Genomic DNA, 25029 nt, shown 5'->3' with positions numbered 1-25029 from the left:
CTATGTAATAAGAAACTGTGTCACTTTACTATCCTTCATAGTTTTACAACGTAGAATCCTTCCTCAGCAGGCATTGAGGAAGTTTAATTTTCAGTGGCACTGCATTTTATGGTTGCAGTATTTATGTGCATTATGGCTTTCCCCAATAATACAGTACTGAGATGGTATTTTTTTTTACCTGTTTATCATATCTTGAAATGATGAGCTAAAGTATTCAGTATAGAATAGAAGAAAAAACATGACTCTGTGTTCAGACTTTCTCCACTCAAATCTCAGTCCTGCTCATCACTAGCGAGTACAAGTGACTTAATCTCTTTGTGCTCCAGTTTTCTCAAATGCAAAATGAGGATATTAATATTCATTAATTTGATCTGTTATGAAGATAGAATGAAGTAGTGTGTGTATACTAAACTGTTTAAAGCCCTTAGCCCATGGTAAATGTGCTATGTACATACTTAAATAACATTAGTCATTTTATTCTTTATGATGTGCATGTAGGACCAGCATGAAACAGTGGAGAGAACTAATGGATTGGTCAGGAAGAAATCTTTATGTTCCCTCTCATTCAGTGATTCTTTATATAATAATGAACAAATGTATATTTTCTCAAATTTAGTTTTCTGTATATATTATGTGACATCTAAAATAATTTTTGCAAATCATAGAAATAGTATACTTAACAAAATCAATGAAGTATTATGCAAAACAAATGTAAGTTTTTTTGCACTACAATTTAAAAGTTAGGAAATAAATATTTCCTATTAGCAAATTCCTTAGCAGTAATCAGAACAAAAATGAATTCTTTATCTATGTTGGCTTTAATGGCATTTCTTCTTTTTTCCCTGGTCCAGGGTTTTCCAGGTGACTTTGGAGACAGAGGCCCTGCTGGCCCTGATGGCAGTCCTGTGAGTACATTGTGATGGCCTTGCAATCTGACATCACTCAGATGCCCCAGCACCTACATTTGCCATCCTCACGATGACATTCACATAAGCAGTATTGGCCAGAAAGCTTTGATACCTCTGTGCACATTAGTTTGTAATTTTTCATTGTGGGAAATAAAACAAAAATGTTCTGAGTAAATTCTGTCTTGGGATATAATCATCAAAATTAATTCTTGTGGCCATGTTAAATGTAACTGCTTAAGTAAAATATTAGAAATATATGGGGGCGCCTGGGTGGCGCAGTCGGTTAAGCGTCCAACTTCAGCCAGGTCACGATCTCGCGGTCTGTGAGTTCGAGCCCCGCGTCAGGCTCTGGGCTGATGGCTCAGAGCCTGGAGCCTGTTTCCCATTCTGTGTCTCCCTCTCTCTCTGCCCCTCCCCCGTTCATGCTCTGTCTCTCTCTGTCCCAAAAAAAATAAATAAACGTTGAAAAAAAAATTAAAAAAAAAAAAAGAAATATATGAACATAAGACATATTTTGGGGGTGAGGAGAAGTCTTTCATGTACATGAATGTACCAACAAGCCTCATGTAAAAATTGTGCTCTCAGTGATTGCTTTTTGACTCAAATCTGTCATTGATCTACCTGACTTTTATGTATCTGTTTATAGAGCAATCTTCTCCTTTGGGATTTTTCAGCTATTATTTTCAGGTTAGGGAGTTACCATTCTATAATTAATTATATTGTCAAAGAATGGTGATGGACTGTCGTTTTTTTGATGCTAGGTAGAAAAATCTAAACTTTTTTGCTCTCAAAGAGCATCTAGCAAATACCTCCCAATCTATTCCATGAACATACTCTTTTAATAAGATTTTAAGGTGAATAAGAGTCAACCACTAAGCCCGTTTTAGCCTAAATTGAGAATAGTTCCTATATTTAGGTATTTATACTTAAAGTGTTAGAAAATATTTCTTGTTAATTTGCTTTTCTAAATTATGACTTTATTAGCTTATTCAGTTAATTTAGTCAAAGTTTTGGTTGTTGTGAGGCTTGGCAGATAAGAGTAGAACTGATCTCCAAAGAAATTGCTAAAAACCTGAATGATATTTTAAGTAGAATGTTTACCATCTTTTTCTTGCCCTTGATTCTGGGGAACTTTTCATTTCAAGAGTAATAAAGTAAGCATTATTGGGGCACCTAGGTGGCTCAGTTATTTAAGCATCCGACTCTCTATTTCAGCTTAGGTCATGATCTCACGGTTTTGTGAGTTCAAGCCCCATGTCAGGCTCTGCTCTGACAGCACAGAGCCTGCTTAGGATTCTCTCTCTCTCTCTCTCTCTCTCTCTCTCTCTCTCTCTGCCCCTCTCCCACTCACACTGTCTCTGTCTCTAAATAAATAAATAAATAAATAAATAAATAAATAAATAAATAATAAAATAGAAAATAAAGTAAGCATTATTTACTTTTCTCTTTAATACCATTTATGTACTTGCATAACTACTGTGAAGCCATCTTATTTAATTTTTTTGTCAGTCCATTCAGTATACATGAAGTTCGTTAGAGCTGGACTTCTACCGTATATGAAATGTGTCTTTTTGAAATCTACTCTTTATTTAAATATAATGCTTCTTGAAGAGCATTTGCAGGCTTTAATATCTTTAACATAGAAGAATAAACTGGATTTTTTGTTTATTCGTTCATAATTCTTTATATTTTATACTGTGCCTTAATTTCAAAACAACTTGCAAAGGCAGGTGCTGTTCTTGTACTTTGTATCATCATTACTTTGTAAATGATGTAACACTCACATGGAGTGGGTTCGGAATTACCATAAGGACTGTAATGACAAGTCCAAAAGACCATCACAAAACTGGAAAAATTAATATTGATTTAAAATCTCATTTGTTATATGCATAATTAATGGTATTGGTAATTTCTTATATTTGTGAGAAATTTTTCAAAACCTTTTATGCATTATGACAGTTTTCATTGTGATTTAAAACAGTGAGAGCAAATGTTATTATTCCTATTTTGTAAATGAGAAAACTGAAGTGTAGAGAATCTAAATATTGTACTTCAAGAGTGAAGAGTGTTTTAAACTATCTGAAAATGTTCTCCTAACTCTTTATGCTGACCACCTATCCTTTTATACAATATATAGGCTGGTTATGTCTATAATGCTGACTATTTATGGGTTTTACTTCCTTTATTAGCGACATAAAAGACATCAAGTAATCTATATCCTAGGCTAGGTCATAGTCCTGGCATCCAAAAGCATGGAGCCAAGGGCATTTTTGAAGAACATAAACGTCCACCAGAGATTTGCACTTCTTAGGAGGATACAGAAGAGTAGGGAAGAATCAGAAGTTAGCTGTAGAAGAGGGTAAAATTTGATTTTTTTTTCCTAAAAGTCTTTGTCTTTAGAAAACGCTCTTCATAGTCTGGAATCATATTTAACCAACTTTGCACATTTCTTTTACATAGGGACTTGTAGGTAGCATTGGCCCTCCAGGATTTCCTGGGCTTAGAGTGAGTATCAACTATTATCATTCTTATAAAATATTGTGTTTATATTTGTTAGATGCATTTTAAAATCTTTAGAAAAATGAGATGCTTTGTTGTCATTGCTGGATATAAGACTTGTGCAAATGTGTTTTCCCACCCGATGTGCAAATTAGACCAGTAGTATGAATCAAAAAATTAAACATTATGATAACCTACAATAACAAATTTCTACAGATTTATGTGTACACATGTACATTAATAGGTAACTTAAGACTCAGTTTCTTCAAACGCATGATATAGAACAGCCACTTCTCTCCTTTGAAATAGTCTTTCATACCATCTGGTCTGGATAGATACAGATGGGTCTAAATACCATACCACACCACATCACAGCACATGGTAACTATAGACTTTATTTCTGGAATAAAATTGAATAAATGGTTAGGAAACATCCTGAACAAAAGGTAGTAGTTGTACTTTATTAGTGCTGCTAAACATATTAATGCCCAATTTATTTATTATACTAATAATATAAGTGACTATATTATTTGTCCATGTAATCAGTTTAATTCAGTGAATTTAACTCTGAGTTTCACTGGAGTTTCTGATGTAGGCAAAGTACAGTTTAGTAAAAGCAATTCTATGAAGGCCAAAGCAATGTACTACAGATAGTTACCTGATAAAGTTTATTCACTGAAGCAAACAGACTGCTATTAGACTGCTATTTCTGCTGTGTCTTCATAAATATATTTCTGTCAGTCAAGCTTATGGTTCATGACAGCGATATAAGTTGCAGATATTTTATATAAATTTAGAACCATGTAGCTTAACAGCCAGCTGAGCTAAAGGCATGTTTGACACACTTTTATGAACTGTAAGTAGCCTAATGAAAATAGAATCTTAAAAGTAAACTATGTATACATATAAAAATAGGAAATATATCTATATAAAAATAGGAAATAACCATGAGCAGAGGTAAGATTTTCCCTAAAAATCAACTTAGAGCTTGCTTTAACACGTGAAGTAGGTAATTAAGACTCCAGAGTTTTATGCCATAAATTACAGCCACAATTATTTTTAGCTTGAACTTGAACACAGGTCTTCTGACTCTACATTTAAATTCCCACACACACCCCACCCCTGACCAACCTAACTACCCAAAGGCAGAAGGTGACAACTTGACCAAAGGAATAAATCAGGAATTCAGTTATTGGAACTATAGAAAAAATCAGCATAATAAGTTTTAACTTGCCATTTGGGGATGTCAACAGTAGAGAATTAAGAGTCAGAGAACCTGAGTTAAGTCTATAACATTTAAACTTTTCTTTTACATGATACTATTAGTATAATAATAATAAAATCAGCAATAATATCTCACTTTTATTTAGTATTTTCCATGTGCTAGTCTTAATGTTAGGTCATTTAACTCTCAGAACAAGCCAAGACTACTCAGGTTCTGAGTGTTAGGCCTAGATTTGAAGTCAGGTGATCCAAATCCAGAGTCTAAAATCCTACCTGTGTGCTACACCACCTCCTTAAAACTTATATCAGCTTAAAATGAATGCCATTTATCTTAAGAGTTTTCTTTAGGCTTCATGAGAAGCTCTATGTGAAGGTAAAATCCAAAGGACTAATTTTTATTCCTCAGAACTTAGAATAGGATCAAACCCCTAAGTGGTAGTCAGTGGCCTTCCCAATGGGGAGAGAAAGGAAGCTGGGGAAGGGAGTTGGATTCCAAAGATACTCTTTCTGCATTCTTCATTTAACCTATCAGTTGGTTAGCTCACATGCTTCTGCTATTTTGCTGAAGTTTAAGACCAAAATTCTTAGCATGTCCAGACTATCTTGGTTCTCATCTGCACCCTAAGAACATACTTTGTACACTAGCAAAATTGTTTATTCTCAGATGCCATGCAGCCTTCCTATGATATGGCCTTTGCACTTGTTTGTCTACCGGAAACACTTTCCTCTCCTTTTGCATCTAACACTGAACTCTTACTCATTTTTCAGTTCCAGGACTTAGCACAGTTCTAACACATAATAGTGCTTAGTAAAAATAACTGTGTGTTTCTGTTTTTGTTTTTGTTTTGTCCTTTCTCTTTCTCAATTTACCCTTTGGTAGATGGGAAGAGATCCTAGAGAAGAGAAAATGGCTGATGATACTAACAGTCATCTTTGTAATCCTCATCTCTACATTGATATGGATAGTACTTTATACTTTTCACACACATATCTCATTTGTTCTTCAATGAGATGTAAAGTAGATAAAGCAGGTATTTCTACCTCCATTTTATATTTATTAAATTTTTTAATCCACATAATGTGAGCATCTACTATGTATCAAATGCTGAACTAGACTTTTGCTAGGCCTAAAACTACAAACAAGATTTCCATTTTTAGCAACATTATAATATAGTGGAATAGAAGGAAAAATAAGCAATGTCATATAATGTGATCACTGCCATCATGGACTAAAAACCAGTGAGAAAGGAGCAATTTATGTTATCTTGGGAGAGGAGTCTTCGCAAAAGAGATGCGTTTTAATCGTATCTTGAAATTTGTGCATGAGTGGAATGGAGTAGAAACAGGAAAAGGGCTCTTTAGGCAGAAGAATCCTTAAATGCACAAAAGAAGTGGAAAAAATACAATGTTTGGGAAATGCAAAGAGGAATTGGGGGATTGCAGCCTAAGAAGTATGGGGGGATAGGAGCAGAATGGAAGGAGCTGAGGTTTTGGAGATAATTGGGAAAGATGATACAGAACCTTTATATTTCAGAATAAACAGTTTGCTCACCCAGTTTATCTGCAAGCCTACATCTGCTTGTTTTCATACAGGAAGTATAGTTTCCGACAAGAGATAATATAGCTTTCTCTAAGTGATTTTTTCCATGCAACTGGTTGTCATTGTCATTTGCTTTCTTAACCTGTGAGTGTGGGTAGGTGTGGTTGCACGGTCTTCCCTACACTGTGCTCACTCATATGAGCTCTAATTGGCTAGAGGCTGCTGGTTTTATTTGAAGAGCCTATCCTTAAGCTCTCTCTCTTTGACTCACTTTGACTCGAAAGTTCATTATTATTTCTGGCTCTGTGGGAGGCTCTTCTCCTTTTGGTGCTATATCCCAGACAGCTAAGCTGCCATACGTGGAAGTATTTCTCCTGTCTGCTCCGTCTTCTCATGGAAAAGGAGTATGGTAGGGAGAGAGTGCTGAAGGCCTTCAGATTTTCCTTGTGGAACTGAAAACTGCTCTTAGCCTGTCATGGGTTGCTTTCAGAAAGCCATTGTTTTTCAGGACTAGGATTTTCCACACAACTTGCAACATACCACAAAATGTTTGATGTCTCTTGGAGGTTTCTACATCCATACCATTTTACTTTTTAATTCTCTATTTTGCTAAATCTTTTATAACATGTATGTACTTTGATATTTTTCAACACTTACTATTTTGTGATTTCTCTTTTAGAGTCACTAAAAAGTAAAATAGTAGATTATGCATACAAAGTACATTCATCTGAAGATACTAGACTCCACACAGTGATATATTTACTGAAACAAAGTTAATAATATTATTGCCTATAGAAAAAAACAGCAGGATGAAAAAGAAGTATTTGTTTATTTGCTTATATTTTTCCATACGTGCATAGATTATTGCTGCATAATTTCCAAACAGAAATGTTTATTGTATTTTTTGAAACTCTCATAATTTTTAAAGCTATGAACTTTGCATAAACTAGCCACTGTAATTATAAGAACAATTGTTCCTACTGACAGAATTTGTCAGGGATGTATTAATATTGCATATCTGTTTATTAAGTTGGAAAGTATTACTCCTTACTTTTCACAGTCTCATATATTTCAGGATTAAACATGTTGGAAATAATTTATCTTAGTTATATTTCACAGACTTTCAGAGTCACTTAGAAGTAAAGATGTCATATTTTCCATTCTGAAATTTGTATTCTATAAATGTAGACTATTAGAAATGCTCTTTGATGTTGGGAGATTGAGCTCTAGAATCACTGTTTTAGTTTTTTTTTACTCAAGTATAATTGACATAGAGTGTTATATTAGTTTCAAGTGTACAATATAATGATTCAACAATTCTATACATTATTCAGTGCTCATCATAAATGTACTCTTAATCCCTTTTATCTATTTCAGCCATCCCCCCACCCACCTCCCCTCTAGCAACCACCAGTTTATTATCTGTATTTATGAGTCTGTTTTTTGTTTGTCTCTTTTTTTTCTGTGTTCATTTGTTTTGTTTTTTAAATCCCATGTATGAGTGAAATCATATGGCATTTGACTTTCTTTATTTTCTTAGGATTTTACCCTAGGGTAAAAGGTGCATCCATGGGTGTTACAAGTAGCAAGATCTCAGTCTTTTTAGTGGCTGAGTAATATTCCATTATATATATATAATACGTATAATACGTATTTTTATACGTATAATATATAATATATATATTACACATTTAATATATATAATATGTGGACATCTATGTCCATCTATGGATGGACACTTGGGTTGCTTCCATATTTTGGCTCTTGTAAGTAATGCTGCAATAATCATAGGGTGCATATATCTTTTTGAATTAGTGTTTTCCTTTTCTTTGGATAAATACCAGTAGTAGAATTCTGGATCATAGGGTAATTCTACTTTCAATTTTTTGACGAACCTCCATACTCTTTCCCACGGTGGCTGTACCCATTTGCATTTCTGCCACTGTGCACAAGCATTCCTTTTTCTCTACATCCCCTCCAGCACTTGTTATTTCTTTTTTATTCTGGCTATTCTGACAGGTCCTTCAGTATTCATCCCACACTTTATTTCACATCTGTTGTGTGTCAGTTATATGTTGGAACTGGAAAATAAGAAAATCAATAAAACGTGCTTCTGCTTCCATAGAATGCTCAGACTAGAAAGACGGGGTGGGGGTGGGGGGAGTATATAGTGCAGTATATTGCTGGTTCACTAGTGAAGTGCAGTAGAAGGCCATTTCAGTATTGGTCACTGTATCTTCAAAGGCTTGGAGCATGTGAAAAGAGAGAGCAGAGAGCATGTTCAGACAATGGAAAACAGTCCATTGTGGTTAGAATGTAGGATTTGGAGGAGGGAGACGTAAAGGAGGAGTAAGCACAAATGGAAATAGAGAAAACTAGGAGAGTTGGTGGAAACCTGGTAGCGAGGGTCTGGGATGCTTTCCTGAGAAATTTGAATTGTAACTAAAAGGAGCAACATTTTTTAGCACTGTGATACATATACCTTTAAGAGTTTCTTAGCATTTGGGAACCATAAAAGGGAGGTTTAAAGCAACTTGTTCTTTGAAGCCAGGCACAGGGAGGTAGTAAGAGAAAGAAGGAAAATGAAGGTGTCATTGACACAAAACTTGTAAGTGATCCCCAAGCCATTTTTTTCAAATTTTACTTTCAAATACCCTTATTGTGGCTACTGTCCTTTGTCTTCTAAGATGAAGTATTTGAGGAGTTTTTCTAAGGCTCTTACCTACAGGAGATGATAGTGGTAGTTATGTTTTTGAGAGATCTTGCATTGGAGCACTAAACTGAGAACCTTGGCATTGCTGACCATGTCTCTTTCATCTGTTTCCTCAACACTTTTACAGTGTCTGTGTACATGTTATGCCCAACGAATGTTAAATGATGAATGAATGAGAGAAGCCCAGAAGAGTAGTCTCGTTCAGTACTCAGCTTATCCCTGAGATTATGGTATTTTATCATTCTGCAAATTTCAGATCATGAAATAAAATCATTAGAATGCCTGGAACATAGTAACTGCCCAAAAAGTATTTCCTGAATAAATGGGTGAAATAAAAATATAAGATGATCAAATGAAGTATTTATCAAATACATCCCGAGAACATGGCACTAAAATATTTCCCTTATCTTCAAGATTTTAACTAGTTGGAGAAATATTTCAAGATGAATGTGATGGACAGTTAAGCATTTTAGGGGCTAAAGGAAAGGGAGGATCCTTGTGGACTTGACCAGTATGAATAGGCTTCCGGGAGTAGGATGACCTCACTGAGGTTTCAAAGATTGGTATGATTTATACATGTGGAGAGAAAAAGAAATTGTGGAAGAACAAGGCACATGTAGGAACTTAGTGAGACGAACTGTTCTGGGTTAATTAATCAAGTTTACATTATTCTCTTTCTAATCCTAGTGTATGCTTAATGATGCCTTTCTGTCTTACTGCATTTCAGGGCAGTGTTGGCCCTATTGGACCATTTGGACCTTCTGGAATTCCTGGCCCTGTGGTATGTCTGTATCTACATAATGGATACCTCCCTTTAATTTCTCTACAATGTCACAAAACATCTCCTCTTTTTTTCAGGGTCTTTCCGGGAATAAGGGCCTACCTGGAATCAAAGGTGATAAGGTGATTTAAATATTTACATTATCATAGAGTTAATTTCTTATCACATTTATTTTTTTTCTTTTCAGTCAACACAACTTATAAAATATTTTGTTTTTATATATGGGATCCAATCTGTACTGTCAGTTATACAATTTTTCTCAGAAGTAGGAAAAATAAAGAAGCTGTTCTTCCATAAACATTTGTACTTTCGTATAATATTGCCATGTTTGTGTTGCTTAAATGTCTTTGTATAAAATTGTGCCCTCTAGGGTGAGCAAGGCATTGCAGGAGAGCCAGGAGAACCAGGGTATCCTGGAGACAAGGTAACTTTTTTTTACCATTAAGTTTATAGAAATACAAAAAAAAGTCCGTGAAAAACTATAAATTCTTTGAAAAGAAAGGAATAATCATTATTTTAACCATGTAGTTTATTAGGATATGGTATCAATATGGTTTTACATGTCTTGTTTCTCAGTTTTCTTGGATTAATTCCATGAATTTTGTAAGTAATTCGTAAATAGAGGCACATCTGCCTTTTTTGGTGTAAGAGTTTCTATCTTTCCTCTAATATTCTCTTCTTTTAGGGTGCTGTTGGTGTTCCAGGACCACCAGGGATGAGAGGAAAGCCAGGACCTTCAGTAGGTTTGAACTTTTGCTTTGTTCTTTATGATTCACAAAGTGCACAGCATGGCAGGAGTCTTGACAATTGTTGGTATTAGTGGAATACAAGAAGTAAGATATAAGCCTACTAGGCTGGCATTGTTTTCTCTTCAGTTTTTAGGGTACAGCTAATCCTTGAAGTTTTCAGCTCACATTCCACAGAGTATTGGACCTCATCCTCCTGCCCCTGCCCCCCATCCCAGGCCAAGCCAAATTTCTGAGAGCCCTAAAGATCTTGGTTGATCTATCATGGATAGTATTTCAAGTAAACATGGGGTGTTTAAAACAGAAAATATAAAACACCTTAAATACTATTTTAATTTTTCCAAATATCTTTCATTCCAATGTATTTCATTAAAAAAAAAGTATTGTGAAGAAAAGATAGCATGTCACACTCTGTGAGCAAAAATATTCTAGTTCTTTGTCTTTTTTTTTAATCTTTGGGCATCAATTAGTTGAAAAGAAAGGATACCTTATACTGTAGTTAACACAAAACCGAACAAAATATACAACTAAAATTACTGAGTAATTAAAATCATTTAAATAATGGTTAAAACATGAGTTAAAAGTATGTCTCTATATATTAAAAATCATAAAAGTTATTATATTTAAGATTTACTGAGTGTTTACAAAGTTCCAGTCACTATTCGAAAGTCTATGCCTCTAATTTAATCTTTACATAAATCATATAAAGTTGGTACTGTTATTATTCTTATTTTACAGATTAGGGGAACTGAGACATAAAGTTGAACAACTTGCCCAAGTTTTCGTAGTTAGTTGGTGGCCACCTGGGAAAACCCAGGTAATCACCTATGTCAGAGCTCATGCACTTAGCCACTGTGCCATACTGTCTGAGAATTTAACATTTTAAGATTGTTTTAGGATTTTAATATTGTTTACAACTCTATGAAGGTGAAGGTGATTGTAGATAGAAAAAGTTAGACGGAAAATTATAATTTATTAAAAAACATTAAAATGTACATTTTAAAAAAGATTATTGTTTTCCTGAGCAAATCTTCGTGTTCCCTCTAACTCTACCCTCCTATGTCAGGCTTGTTTGGTTTTTTGTCAGATGCAAGCAGCTTTAAGTTACAGTACTTTATATACCCCATTCTGTCTGGCTTCTAACAGTGCAAGCATTTCATGTACATCTCTCAGGAATTATTTATTCCACAGAACCGTTTTCAGCATCTGTTTGTCTAATGACATCTGTTTGTCTAATGGTAAGCTTTGCTCTTCTTAGTTTTTGCCTCAGACTCAGGGTATACCTGGTCAGTCCTGTACCCAGACATGTGCTCAGCAGTTGAATATTAGAAGTTACAAAGTGCATAAATAAGGGACATGAGAATAGGTCGTGAAGCTGGCAAAAAGCCTTTACTCAAGGATGATTCTAAACCACGTAACAGGAACTTACCGTATCTGCAATGGTTGGCAAAGTAAGACCCTAACTTCTTGTATTTTCATTGTTCATTGTGTGAGGGTTTTCTGACTTCTGATAATAATAAAAGGAGCTGGTACAAGACATTTTCTAAGGACAATACTAAGTAATAAATGATACCAATATTCTGTTATGCTTCACATACTTATACAAAGTAAACCTTTTTAATGTCTCCCCCTCTCCTTACTTTTTGACACAGTTTGTATTGATAACATGTTTATTGCTGGGCAGGGAGGGATATACTGGTCTGAGAAACAGAGACTTAGATTTTAGTCCCAGCCCTGACTTGCCATCACCCAGGGCATTTAACCACTGTGATATCCAATTTCTTGTTTAAACTGAGAGACTATATCATATTTAAGGTTCCTTGCAAATCTGTGACTCTTTAGTTGCCTCTCTCAGGGATAGTGTTTGCCAGTATTTCTCTAGTCTCAGCTACAGAAAAGGCAGAGAATCTGTCTCATCTTTAACACATGGTTTTAAAACCCTTAATTTTTTTTTCCTGGACTAAATCACCAGAACCAACTCTAATGTGTGTTTTAGGGCAGTGATTCAGGGAGCATAAGATGATAAGAATGAGGCTTTTTGCTTGTTCATTTTGTACCTTTCTATATTATTCTGGTAAAAAAAAAACAACACATTTTTTAATGTCGGCAGGGACTTTGGTAGGAGATACTTGACCATTTTTTTGTTTTATCAACTCTTTGAAAAAAATTATATATCAGACCGAAGATAGGATAAAAACTTAAGAATTAATATTTGTGAGAATCTTTAGTTTCTAACTTTATTTATTACTTGTTTATATCTTATGAGTAGACAAAACTTGTAGAGGTTTGACCTGGAAACTTTTCCCAGTTATGGAAGGAGACAGTTGTTGGATGAAAAATTGCTTGCACTCTATCTATTAAAAAGAAACTATACAAGTTAGTGCCTATCTAAATCATTTGTTTACTAGCATGAAAAGAATGCCATAGTCATAAGGATGTCTTTCTTATTTTATATCTCCTACTTTGGGTTTTCTATTATCTAAGATGATGACATTAGTGACTTTTTTTTCCCCAAATGAATCTAAGTTGTAACATGAAAGAGTATTTACAAGCTAAAAGAAGGAATGTCCTGATTTGGAAGGCTTTTTACATTTTGCAATAAGGAAGCTTTTGCTCTACAAGCATTTAAAAACTAGAGAAAACTACCAATCAGAAGTTAAGAAATATTCTTTCCTTAGAACAAAGACATTATTGGGGTACCTAGGTGGCTCAGTCGGTTTAGTGTCCGACTTCAGCTCAGGTCTTGATCTCAGAGTTCATGGGTTTGAGGCCTGCTTCAGGCTCTGTGCTGACAGCTCACAGCTTGGAGCCACTTTGGATTCTGTGTCTCCCTCTCTCTCTGTTCCTCCCCCATTCATGCTCTGTCTCTCTCTGTCAAAAATAAATAAATGTTAAATTAAAAAAAAAAAAACAAAGACAATTATTATGTTCTTTCCATACATTTAACTAGAAGTTGCTGTCAATTACAGAGGTGTATGTAATCATTACTCCCTTGTCTAAAACTTACTTGAAAACTCAGTTTTTATAAAAGAGACTTGACATTTGAGGAAACTTCCAGCTGAAGTTTTTCAAAGTGAAGATTCATTCTGAAGAATGAACGAAATTATTCCAAAATGTGTGTTTTTAAGTATCTGGTTGTCGATTAGTATTTCTGAAAACAAAGACCTAGTAGGTATTTTTCCTTCACAGCTTGTAAATTTAACTTCTGGTTTGCTTTTTGCCACCAGAGGTCTCCAGTGAGAGCTCTATCTTTCTTTAAGAGAGGTACTTGCCATTTTAGTAATGTAAGCCTCCTCTAGATATTGATTATGACGGATGATGATTTTGTTTACTTAGGAGAAGTTAAATGACGTTTTATGTAATACTATTAATTTTCTCTAAATTTGATTGCAGTAGTTTCATTGTGTACTGTTTTATGTCCTGAAACTCAGATATCTAAGCAATGTATGAGAATGAATTTAGTGCTTATGGAAAACGGTGCTTTACTTCTTGAGATGTGAATAAATGCATACTATATCTTGTATTTCTATATATTTTCTATATATATAGAAATAAATATATCTTGTATTTCTATATATTTTCTATATATATAGAAATAAATATTTCTATATATATAGAAATAAATTTCTATATAGTAATTTGAGGCCTATTAAGTCAAATCTGAAACTTGAATAGAAATTTAATGTGACAGAAATAATGAATTCAACAGTTTCTCTTATGAAAACAAGGGTATTAGACTACTGGTCCCCCCTGTTCTATACTTCAATCTCTTGAGAACATTGCCAGCCCTTTCTAGTTTCAGGCTTTATGACCACTTGTCTCTCCTCTGAATCTTCTCTCTGGCCCTGATTTCACTTTGTTAATCCAAATGAAAGTCAGAAAATGAAGTCAGAAAATGAAGTCAGAAAATGGCTTCAGAGATATTGAAAAGAAATCCTCAGCATTTTAATATAATGATCAAACAATCTAGGAATTATAGGTATCATCCAGGAAAGGATAGAGGACATGAAGGGAATAATTAATGGTTATAGAATTGGTTAACATTTAGTGAGTACTTTCTATGTGCCAGGCACTGTGCTAGGAACCTTGCATGTATTGTCTCTAATCCTCACAATGACTCTGTAACAATGTTAATACTGTTAGCATTATTTTCCTATTTTATTAGTGAGGAAACTGAGGCTAATAGAGATTAAGCAACAAGGACTTAAATCCACATAATTCTTGATTGCTAAATCGGGCCCCTTGTAGTATCAACGGAAAGAGGAATTTTCAGGGATAGTCCCAGGACTCTGGTTATTTATAAAAGTAATTCCTCATCTAGAGTCCTCCACCTTGTTGAGTCAAACTTTATTATCTCTGGATAACACACACACACACACACACACACTTCTTGATTTGAGCGCTTAACTCAGTAATTTGTATCTCCAGCACTTAGGAGTAAATATATATTACATCCATACAAGTGGTAAAAGTAAGTTTTCCACAGAGATGATGGTTACAAATTAAGTCTTTCTGAATGGTAGTGACAACCTTGTTTGACATAATATATTGAGTGCTGTTTGCTAAAAAGTCATTATAATTTTGTGCGGCATAATACATTGACTTGTTTGCTTACATATGTCTGTCTCCATTTTAACTTGTATTTATTAGGTTAATGCTTATACGCTGACTCTCACCCCCATTTTAGGGCCAAATGGGTGACCCAGGACCCCAAGGACCATGTGGCCCTCCAGGACCAGAGGTAAAATGTTGGTTGGAAGATAACAAATTTGAAATAAAAGTTGAAAAAAATTAAACTTGCTTGTAAAGCATGTTTTTACATAATAGGCTTAAGAAAGATTCTCTTTAAAGTTTATATCTTTGTAAATAGTTTGTATTAAATTTTTTTCTCCTATGTCAGAAAGTATGCAACAGTGATCCCAAGGAACTAGAAAGGTATTAACCACATTATAGTCCTTATTAGATCACAGCTGATTTATTTATTCTGAACAATAATTATAATAACACATACTTGGGGTTTAAAATCAAATTTCAGGATAAGCTCCACTGAATTTTTAATACAAAATGCTTCCAATTTTTGTTATATGCATATATCATTTGGATCTCATATTCTAGAATAAATACAATTAAGTCTGTAGTACATATATCAAATTTACTTGTTTATTCTTTGAAATTTTGACTTTGGCTGAATGCTTGATCTGGAGTATCTTTTTTTTTTTTTTTCCCTGCAAGTTCACATAGAACACAAGGTTCTTAGATGAAACATTTTAGTTTTTTTAAAAATCATTTTATGAGTTGGGGTGCCTGGGTGGCTCAGTCGTTTAAGTGTCCGACTTCAGCTCAGGTCACGATCTCATGTTCTGTGAGCTCAAGCCCCACGTCAGGCTCTGTGCTGTCAGTTCAGAGCCTGGAACTTGCTTCGGATTCTGTGTCTCCCTCTCTCTCTGCCCTTCCCCCACTCTATCTCTGTCTCTCAAAAAATGAATAAACATTAAAAAAAATTTAAAAATCATTTTATGAGTCAAAGCTATATACCACATGGAGATAACTTCTGAAGTTCACTCTAATTCAGAAATATAAGCCAAAAATACACATATTCAGAAATATAAGCCAAAAATACATATATACACCTATACATACACATACACACCTAATTCAGAGTCATAGATGCAGCAATAAAGCTGAGAAAATGAATTTGGCTTCAGAATAAATAAATCATAGCAATAAAATCCCCTCAGTGTCAGAGTAGCAGGCAGAATTTCTAGAAATAGCATTCTACTGATGCTTTCTCCCTCTCTTTGTAAACCATAAAATCTACTTCTTACCCTGCAGCTGTCTTTCAGGGTTGGTTGATTTCTTCAGTCAATGCCTATTAATACTTATTGTCTAATTTAAAAATACATTGCATATTGGTAGTTCAAAAATCTAAAAATCTACATTGTACCTAGTTTTATTAATAGGGATATAGTAGGAGATAAAATACAGTAATATATTGACGTCACCATTCTGGAAAGAAAGAAATTGTTTTGAGTAATTGAAGTAATTATTAACAGATAATTAAAATAGTAATTAACACATTAATATAACTTTATATATTTTATGAGCCTGTTTGCTTTTAATAATTTTTCATGAAAACCTGCCTGGAATGAATTCTATTTACCTGTCTTCTCATACTGAGGATACAGACCTAATTTATCTTTTACTAGCCTTAAAGATGATTTATTATGAACATGGGTTGTTCTTTTTTAAAAAAATTTTTTTAATGTTCATTTTGAGAGAGACACACACAGAGTGGTAGCAGGGAGAGGCAGAGAGAGAAAGATGCACACACAGAATCTGAAGCAGGCTCCAGACTCTGAGCCATCAACACAGAGTTCGATGTGAGGCTTGAATTCACGAACCATGAGCTCATAGTGGAGCTGAAGTTGGACACTTAACTTACGGAGCCACCCAGGTGCCTTTGAACATGGGTTGTTCTATTGTAACAGTTACAGATAGTTTGCATGCTAAGAAGGACTGTGTCACTGCCTTATAATCAGTATGGTTTTCTTCTTTTTCCTAAAGCTAGGTTAAAGGATGGATGCATGGGCCATGTTTTTACTTAGTACTTGGTCTTCCAAAGATGTTTCTTTTCTTTTTCTGTTGCCTTAGAGATTTAATGATTTGCAATCATCATTCAAAGCATTGTCTCATTGTCTTGATTTTTGCACTACTAATACAAAGTCCTGAGCTCTAACCTTGTCAGACTGTACCCATTCCTCCTGCTCAGCTGCATTAAATGTTTTCATTGAGCCAAAGATGTAACCTGTATTCTCATAATTGGTCAAGGTTTTTTTGGGAAAGGGGCCTAATCTAAAGATCATACTTTTTTATTTTTTTTTATTTTTTTTATTTTTTTTTATTAAAAAAAATTTTTTTTTCAACGTTTATTTATTTTTGGGACAGAGAGAGACAGAGCATGAACAGGGGAGGGGCAGAGAGAGAGGGAGACACAGAATCGGAAACAGGCTCCAGGCTCTGAGCCATTAGCCCAGAGCCGGACGCGGGGCTCGAACTCACGGACCGCGAGATCGTGACCTGGCTGAAGTCGGACACTTAACCAACTGCGCACCCAGGCGCCCCAAGATCATACTTTTTTAAACATAAGAATATAATGTATAGGCAGTTATATGAGGCAACACTTTTATCCAAATCCCTCTCAACATTAGGCTTTTGATAGAATTGCAGATCTAAGACTTTACAATAGTATGTTTAATATTGTATCAAGACTCAAAAGTTTCTACCTGTATAGTACATGACTTTTCTCAGATAAGGGGTTTTATATGTAGTGCTAAATTTAGACTTTATACTATAGGCAGTGATCAAAGATTTTTAAGCAAGGGGAATGAAATCATCAGACTTGTGTTTTCAACAGATGCATGGTAGCAGGAGCACCAAGGTAAAAAAGAAAGAAGGGAGAGGTGAGAAGACTAATTGGAGGCTATTTAGGAGGATAAGTAAGGCAAGACCAGGCTATAAATAATGAGAGCCTATTAAAATAGAGAAGAGAGGATGGCTTCCAGAAATAATTAGGGTATACAATTCACAGCACTTGAACCACTCAGTTCTGTTCATTTAGTTTGTGTAAGAGAGCAATAAGAGACAATTTTAATGTTTCTTGCTTGAAAAGTTGGGTAGAAAGTGGGATCACCATTCTAAAAACATTTTTTTTAATGTTTATTTATTTTTGAGAGAGGGACAGAGCACAAGTGGAGGAGGGGCAGAGAGAGAGGGAGACAGAGAATCCGAAGCAGGCTCCAGGCTCTGGGCTGTCAGCACAGAGCCCAACACAGGGCTTGAACCCACGAACAGTGAGATCATGACCTAAGCCAAAGCCAGACGCTTAACCGACTAGGCCACCCAGGTGCCCCTGGGATTACCAGTCTAAAAATAGTAAAAAGGGAGAAGGAGGAAGATATTCAGAGGGGTAGAGATAATGCTTTGGTTTTGAGATTGTTAGGACTGCAGAGCCTGTTGGACATATAGGAAATTAGTCTCATAAGTGTATAGAAAACTATAGACCTGAAACTCAGAAGAGAATAGGACTAGAGATAATTATTTGTTGTCATCCACATGGTGGTATTAGATGAAGCAGCTGTTAACAGATGAAATCATTTAGGGAGAATGTATGAAACAAGGTTTGAAAATACTACACCTGGACATTCACCCCGAAGGCTAATTTCTCTATCTACAGTGCAATCGGTTTTAAATTAACAATTTAAAGGCAGTAAGATAAACTTTGGTAACTTAAAAGCACAGAGAAAAGAAAAAAATCACTTTGGAAATTAAAAAATATTTAGTACTGGGTGAGAACCAATCACTATAAAACTTGAATGTTGCACCCAAATTCACATTTCTCTAAAAAGCAAGGAGGAACAAGAATAAATGTATTATGCATAGCACAAGTATAGGGATTTGTTTTAAAAGGAGAAAGACGTTGAAAGAGATCAAATAGGATAGATTCTGTTTTCTTTATAAATATGAGACGATCCCAAGACTAAGAGGACTGGGTGCATCCAGAAAGAGGGTGCTTGAGTAGATTTGTGAAGAGTAAGTGGGGAAGTAACTAGAGACTTATAAAATAATTCCTGAGCTGTATTAAGAACTCAGCTGAGATTGAAAAACCATCTTCCCAAAATATAGCCACAAAGTCCAATACTTTTTATTGGAACTGTATTGTAAATTTGAGTCTGAACGTCCTACTGGCCAAAACAGTGAAATATTCACTTATGTGAATCTCTTCTTCCTTAGATTAAAAATATGATTGTATATACTTAAAGTATATAATGTAATGATTTGATATGTACAATACATTGTGAAATGATTACCAAGATGAATATAATCAGCATATCCATCACCTTCCATAGTTAACTCTTTATTTTCTTTTTGGTGAAAATGCTTAAGATCTACTCTCAGCAACTTTCAAATATACCATATTTGTTTGTTTCTTTTTCATTTTTTAAAATATGAAGTTTATTGTCAGATTGGTTTCCATACAACACCCAGTGCTCATCCCAACAGGTGCCCTCCTCAATGCCCATCACCCACTTCTCCTCCCTCCCACCCCCCATCAACCCTCAGTTTATTCTCAGTTTTTAAGAGTCTCTTATGGTTTGCCTCCTTCCCTCTCTGTAACTTTTTTTTTCCTCTCCCCTCCCCCATGGTCTTCTGTTAAGTTTCTCAGGAACCACATAAGAGTGAAAACATATGGTATCTGTCTTTCTCTGTATGACTTATTTCACTTAGCATAACACTCTCCAGTTCCATCCACATTGCTACAAAAGGCCATATTTCATTCTTTCTCATTGCCAAGCAGTATTCCATTGTGTATATAGACCACAACTTCTTTATCCATTCATCAGTTGATGGACATTTAGGCTCTTTCCATAATTTGGCTATTGTTGAAAGTGCTGCTGTAAACATTGGGGTACAAGTGCCCTAAGCATCAGCACTCCTGTATCCTTTGGGTAAATTCCTAGCAGTGCTATTTCTGGGTCATAGGGTAAATCTATTTTTAATTTTTCAAGGAACCTCCACACTGTTTTCCAGAGTGGCTGCACCAGTTTGCATTCCTACCAACAGTGCAAGAGGGTTCCCGTTTCTCCACATCCTCGCCAGCATCTATAGTCTCCTGATTTGTTTATTTTAGCCACTCTGACTGGCATGAGGTGATATCTCAGTGTGGTTTTTTTTTTTTTATAAATTTTTTTGAACATTTATTTATTTTTGAGAGAGAGAGAGAGAGACAGAGCATGAACGGGGGAGGGGCAGAGAGAGAGGGAGACACAGAATCGGAAACAGGCTCCAGGCTCTGAGCCATCAGCCCAGAGCCCAACGCGGGGCTCGAACTCATGGACCACGAGATCGTGACCTGGCTGAAGTCGGACGCTTAACCGACTAAGCCACCCAGGCGCCCCTCAGTGTGGTTTTGATTTGTATTTCCCTGATGAGGAGTGATATTGAGCATCTTCTCATGTGCCTGTTGGCCATCTGGATATCTTCTTTAGAAAAGTGTCTATTCATGTCTTCTGCCCATTTCTTCACTGGATTATTTGTTTTTTGGGTGTGGAGTTTGGTGAGTTCTTTATAGATTTTGGATACTAGCCCTTTGTCCGATATGTCATTTGCAAATATCTTTTCCCATTCCGTCAGTTGCCTTTTAGTTTCGTTGATTGTTTCCTTTTCAGTGCAGAAGCTTTTTATCTTCATGAGGTCCCAATAGTTTGTTTTTGCTTTTATTACCTTGCCTTTAGAGATGTGTCAAGTAAGAAATTGCTGCAGCTGAGGTCAGAGAGGTCTTTTCCTGCTTTCTCCTCTAGGGTTTTGATGGTTTCCTGCCTCACATTCAGGTCCTTCATCAATTTTGAGTTTATTTTTGTGAGTGGTGTGAGAAAGTGGTCTAGTTTCATTTTTTGGCATGTTGCTGTCCAGTTCTCCCAGCACCATTTGTTAAAGAGACTATTTTCCATTGGATATTCTTTCCTGCTTTGTCAAAGATTAGTTGGCCATACTTTTGTGGGTCCAATTCTGGAGTCTCTATTCTATTCCATTGGTCTATGTGTCTGTTTTTGTGCCAATACCATGCTGTCTTGATGATTACAGCTTTGTAGTAGAGGCTAAAGTCTGGGATTGTGATGCCTCCCGCTTTGGTCTTCTTCAAAATTACTTTGGCTATTCGGGGTCTTTTGTGTTCCATATAAATTTTAGGATTGCTTGTTCTAGCTTCGAGAAGAATGCTGATGCGATTTTGATTGGGATTGCATTGAATGTGTAGATTGCTTTGGGTAGTATTGACATTTTAGCAATATTTATTCTTCCAATCCATGAGCATAGAATGTTTTTCCATTCCTTTGTATCTTCTTCAATTTCCTTCATCAGCTTTCTATAGTTTTCAGCATACAGATCTTTTACATCTTTGGTTAGGTTTATTCCTAGGTATTTTATGCTTCTTGGTGCAATTGTGAATGGGATCAGTTTCTTTATTTGTCTTTCTCTTGCTTCACTATTAGTGTATAAGAATGCAACTGATTTCTGTACGTTAATTTTATATCCTGTGACTTTGCTAACTTCATGTATCAGTTGTAGGAGACTTTTGGTGGAGTCTATTGGGTTTTCCATGTATAATACCATGTTATCTGCAAAAAGTGAAAGTTTGACTTCATCTTTGCCAATTTTGATGGCTTTAATTTCCTTTTGTTGTCTGATTGCTGATCCTAGAACTTCCAACGCTGTTTTTTGTTTTTAATTTTTTTGATGTTTGTTTATTTTTGACAGAGAGACAGAGCATGAGTGGGGGAGGGGCAGAGAGAGAGGGAGACACAGAATCCGAAGCAGGCTCCAGGCTCTGAGCTGTCAGCACAGAGCCTGACGCAGGGCTTGAACTCACAGATTGCAGGATCATGACCTGAGCCGAAGTCAGATTCTCAACCAACTGAGCCACCCAGGTGCCCCACAGAACTTCCAACACTATGTTAAACAACAGCAGTGACAGTGGACATCCCTGTTGTGTTCCTGATCTCGGGGGGAAAGCTTTCAGTTTTTCCTCATTGAAGATGATATTAGCTGTGGGCTTTTCATAAATGCCTTTGATAATGTTTAGGTATGTTCCTTCTCTCCCGACTTTCTCAAGGGTTTTTATTAAGAAAAGATGCTGAATTTTGTCAAATGCTTTATCTGCATCGATTGACGGGATCATATGGTTCTTATCTTTTCTTTTATTAATGTGATGTATCACATTGATTGATTTGCAAATGTTGAACCAGCCCTGCAGCCCAGGAATGAATCCCACTTGATCATGGTGAATAATTCTTTTTATATGCTGTTGAATTCGATTTGCTAGTATCTTGTTGAGAATTTTTGCATCCATATTCATCAGAAATATTGGCCTGTAGTTCTCTTTTTTTGCTGGGTCTCTGTCTGGTTTGGGAATCAAAGTAATGCTGGCTTCATAGAACGAGTCTGGAAGTTTTTCTTCCCTTTCTGTTTTTTGGAACAGCTAGAGAAGGATAGGTATTATCTCTGCTTTAAATGGCTGGTAGAAAATGAAATATGGCCTTTTGTAGCAACGTGGATGGAACTGGAGAGTGTGATGCTAAGTGAAATAAGCCATACAGAGAAAGACAGATACCATATGGTTTCACTCTTATGTGGATCCTGAGAAACTTAACAGGAACCCATGGGGGAGGGGAAGGAACAAAAAAAAAAGAGGTTAGAGTGGGAGAGAGCCAAAGCATAAGAGACTGTTAAAAACTGAGAACAAACTGAGGGTTGATGGGGGGTGGGAGGGAGGGGAGGGTGAGTGATGGGTATTGAAGAGGGCACCTTTTGGGATGAGCACTGGGTGTTGTATGGAAACCAATTTGACAATAAATTTCATATATAAAATAAAAAAAAATAATAATAAATAAATAAATAAATAAATAAATAAATAAATAAATGTTAAAAAATAAATAAATAAATAAATAAATGGCTGGTAGAATTCCCCAGGGAAGCCATCTGGTCCTTGACTCTTATTTTTTGGGAGATTTTTGATAACTGATTCCATTTCTTCACTGGTTATGGGTCTGTTCAAGTTTTCTGTTTTTTTCTGTTTGAATTTTGGAAGTGTGTGGGTGCTTAGGAATTTGTCCATTTCTTCCAGGTTGTCCAGTTTGTTGGCATATAATTTTTCATAGTATTCCCTGATAATTGCTTGTATTTCTGAGGGATTGGTTGTAATAATTCCATTTTCATTCATGATTTTATCTATTTGGGTCATTTCCCTTTTCTTTTTGAGAAGCGTGGCTAGAGGTTTACCAATTTGGTTTATTTTTTCAAAAAACCAACTCTTGGTTTCATTGATCTGCTCTACAGTGTTTTTAGATTCTATATTGTTTATTTCTGCTATGATCTTTATTATTTCTCTTCTTCTGCTGGGTTTAGGCTGCCTTTGCTGTTCTGCTTCTATTTCCTTTAGGTGTGCTGTTAGATTTTGTATTTGGGATTTTTCTTGTTTCTTGAGATAGGCCTGGATTGCAACGTATTTTCCTCTCAGGACTGCCTTCACTGCATCCCAAAGCATTTGGATTGTTTTATTTTCATTTTCATTTGTTTCCGTATATTTTTAAATTTCTTCCCTAATTGCCTGGTTGACCCATTGATTCTTTAGTAGGGTGTTCTTTAACCTCCCTGCTTTTGGAGGTTTTCCAGATTTTTCCTGTGGTTGATTTCAAGTTTCATAGCATTGTGGTCTGAAAGTGTGCATGGTATGATCTCAGTTCTTTTATACTTATTAAGGGCTGTTTTGTGACCCAGTATGTGATCTATCTTGGAGAATGTTCCATGTGCACTGGAGAAGAAAGTATATTCTGTTGCTTTGGGATGCAGAGTTCTAAATATATCTGTCAAGTCCATCTGATTCAATGTATCATTCAGGGCCCTGTTTCTTTACTGATCCTGTGTCTAGATGATCTATCCATTGTTGTAAATGAGGTGTTAAAGTCCCCTTCAGTTACCACATTGTTATCAACAAGGTTGCTTATGTTTGTGATTAATTGTTTTATATATTTGGGGGCTCCCGTATTCGGTGCATAGAGATTCGTAATTGTTAGTTCTTCCTGATGAATAGACCCTGTAATAATTATATAATTCCCTTCTTTATCTCTTGTTACAGCCCTTAATTTAAAGTCTAGTTTGTCTGATATAAGTATGGCTACTCCAGCTTTCTTTTGACTTCCAGTAGCATGATAGTTCTCCATCCCTTCACTTTCAATCTGAAGGTGTCATCAGGTCTAAATGGGTCTCTTGTAGGCAGCAAATAGATGGGTCTTGATTTTTTTATCCATTCTGATACCCTGTGTCTTTTCGTTAGAGCATTTAGTCCATTTACATTCAGTGTTAGTATAGAAAGATACGGGTTTAGAGTCATTGTGATGTCTGTAGTTTTCATGCTTGTAGTGATGTCTCTGGTACTTTGTGGTCCTTGCAACATTTCACTCACAGAATCCCCCTTAGGATCTCTTGTAGGGCTGGTTTCGTGGTGATGAGTTCCTTCAGTTTTTGTTTGTTTGTGAAAACCTTTATCTCTCCTTCTATTCTAAATGACAGACTTGCTGGATAAAGGAATCTTGGCTGCATATTTTTTATGTTCATCACATTAAAGATTTCCTGTCATTCCTTTCTGGCCTGCCAAGTTTCTGTAGATATGTCTACCTTTGTAAGTTAGGGCCTGTTTATCCCTAGCTGCTTTCAGAATTCTTTCTTTATCCTTGTATTTTGCAAGTTTCACTATGATATGTCGTACAGAAGATCGATTCAAGTTACGTCTGAAGGGAGCTCTCTGTGCATCTTGGATTTCAATACCTGTTTCCTTCCCCAGATAGGGAAGTTCTAAGCTATGATTTGTTCAAGTACACCTTCAGCCCCTTTCTCTCTCTTCTTCTTCTTCTTCTTCTTCTAGAATACCTATGATACGGATATTGTTCCATTTGATTGCATTACTTAGTTCTCCACTTCTCCCCTCATACTCCTGGATTTTTTTATCTCTCTTTTTCTCAGCTTCCTCTTTTTCCATAATTTTATCTTCTAATTCACCTATTCTC

At 35.6% G+C, this 25029-nt stretch overlaps 1 protein-coding gene across 1 annotated transcript in view; it reads left to right on the top strand.

The window, feature by feature from the left end:
* The window catches only part of COL24A1 (collagen type XXIV alpha 1 chain), a 385490-nt gene that overhangs the window by 82622 nt on the left and 277839 nt on the right, over positions 1-25029 (top strand). Inside the window, 7 exon segments of the mRNA XM_032594090.1 lie at positions 852-905; positions 3369-3413; positions 9612-9665; positions 9743-9787; positions 10036-10089; positions 10351-10404; positions 15099-15152. Coding sequence (XP_032449981.1) covers positions 852-905; positions 3369-3413; positions 9612-9665; positions 9743-9787; positions 10036-10089; positions 10351-10404; positions 15099-15152 — 360 coding nt within the window.

Source organism: Lynx canadensis, chromosome C1, assembly GCF_007474595.2.
Source record: "Lynx canadensis isolate LIC74 chromosome C1, mLynCan4.pri.v2, whole genome shotgun sequence".
NCBI classification, from domain to species: Eukaryota; Metazoa; Chordata; class Mammalia; order Carnivora; family Felidae; genus Lynx; species Lynx canadensis.
This window is presented reverse-complemented; position numbering and strand designations above follow the sequence as displayed.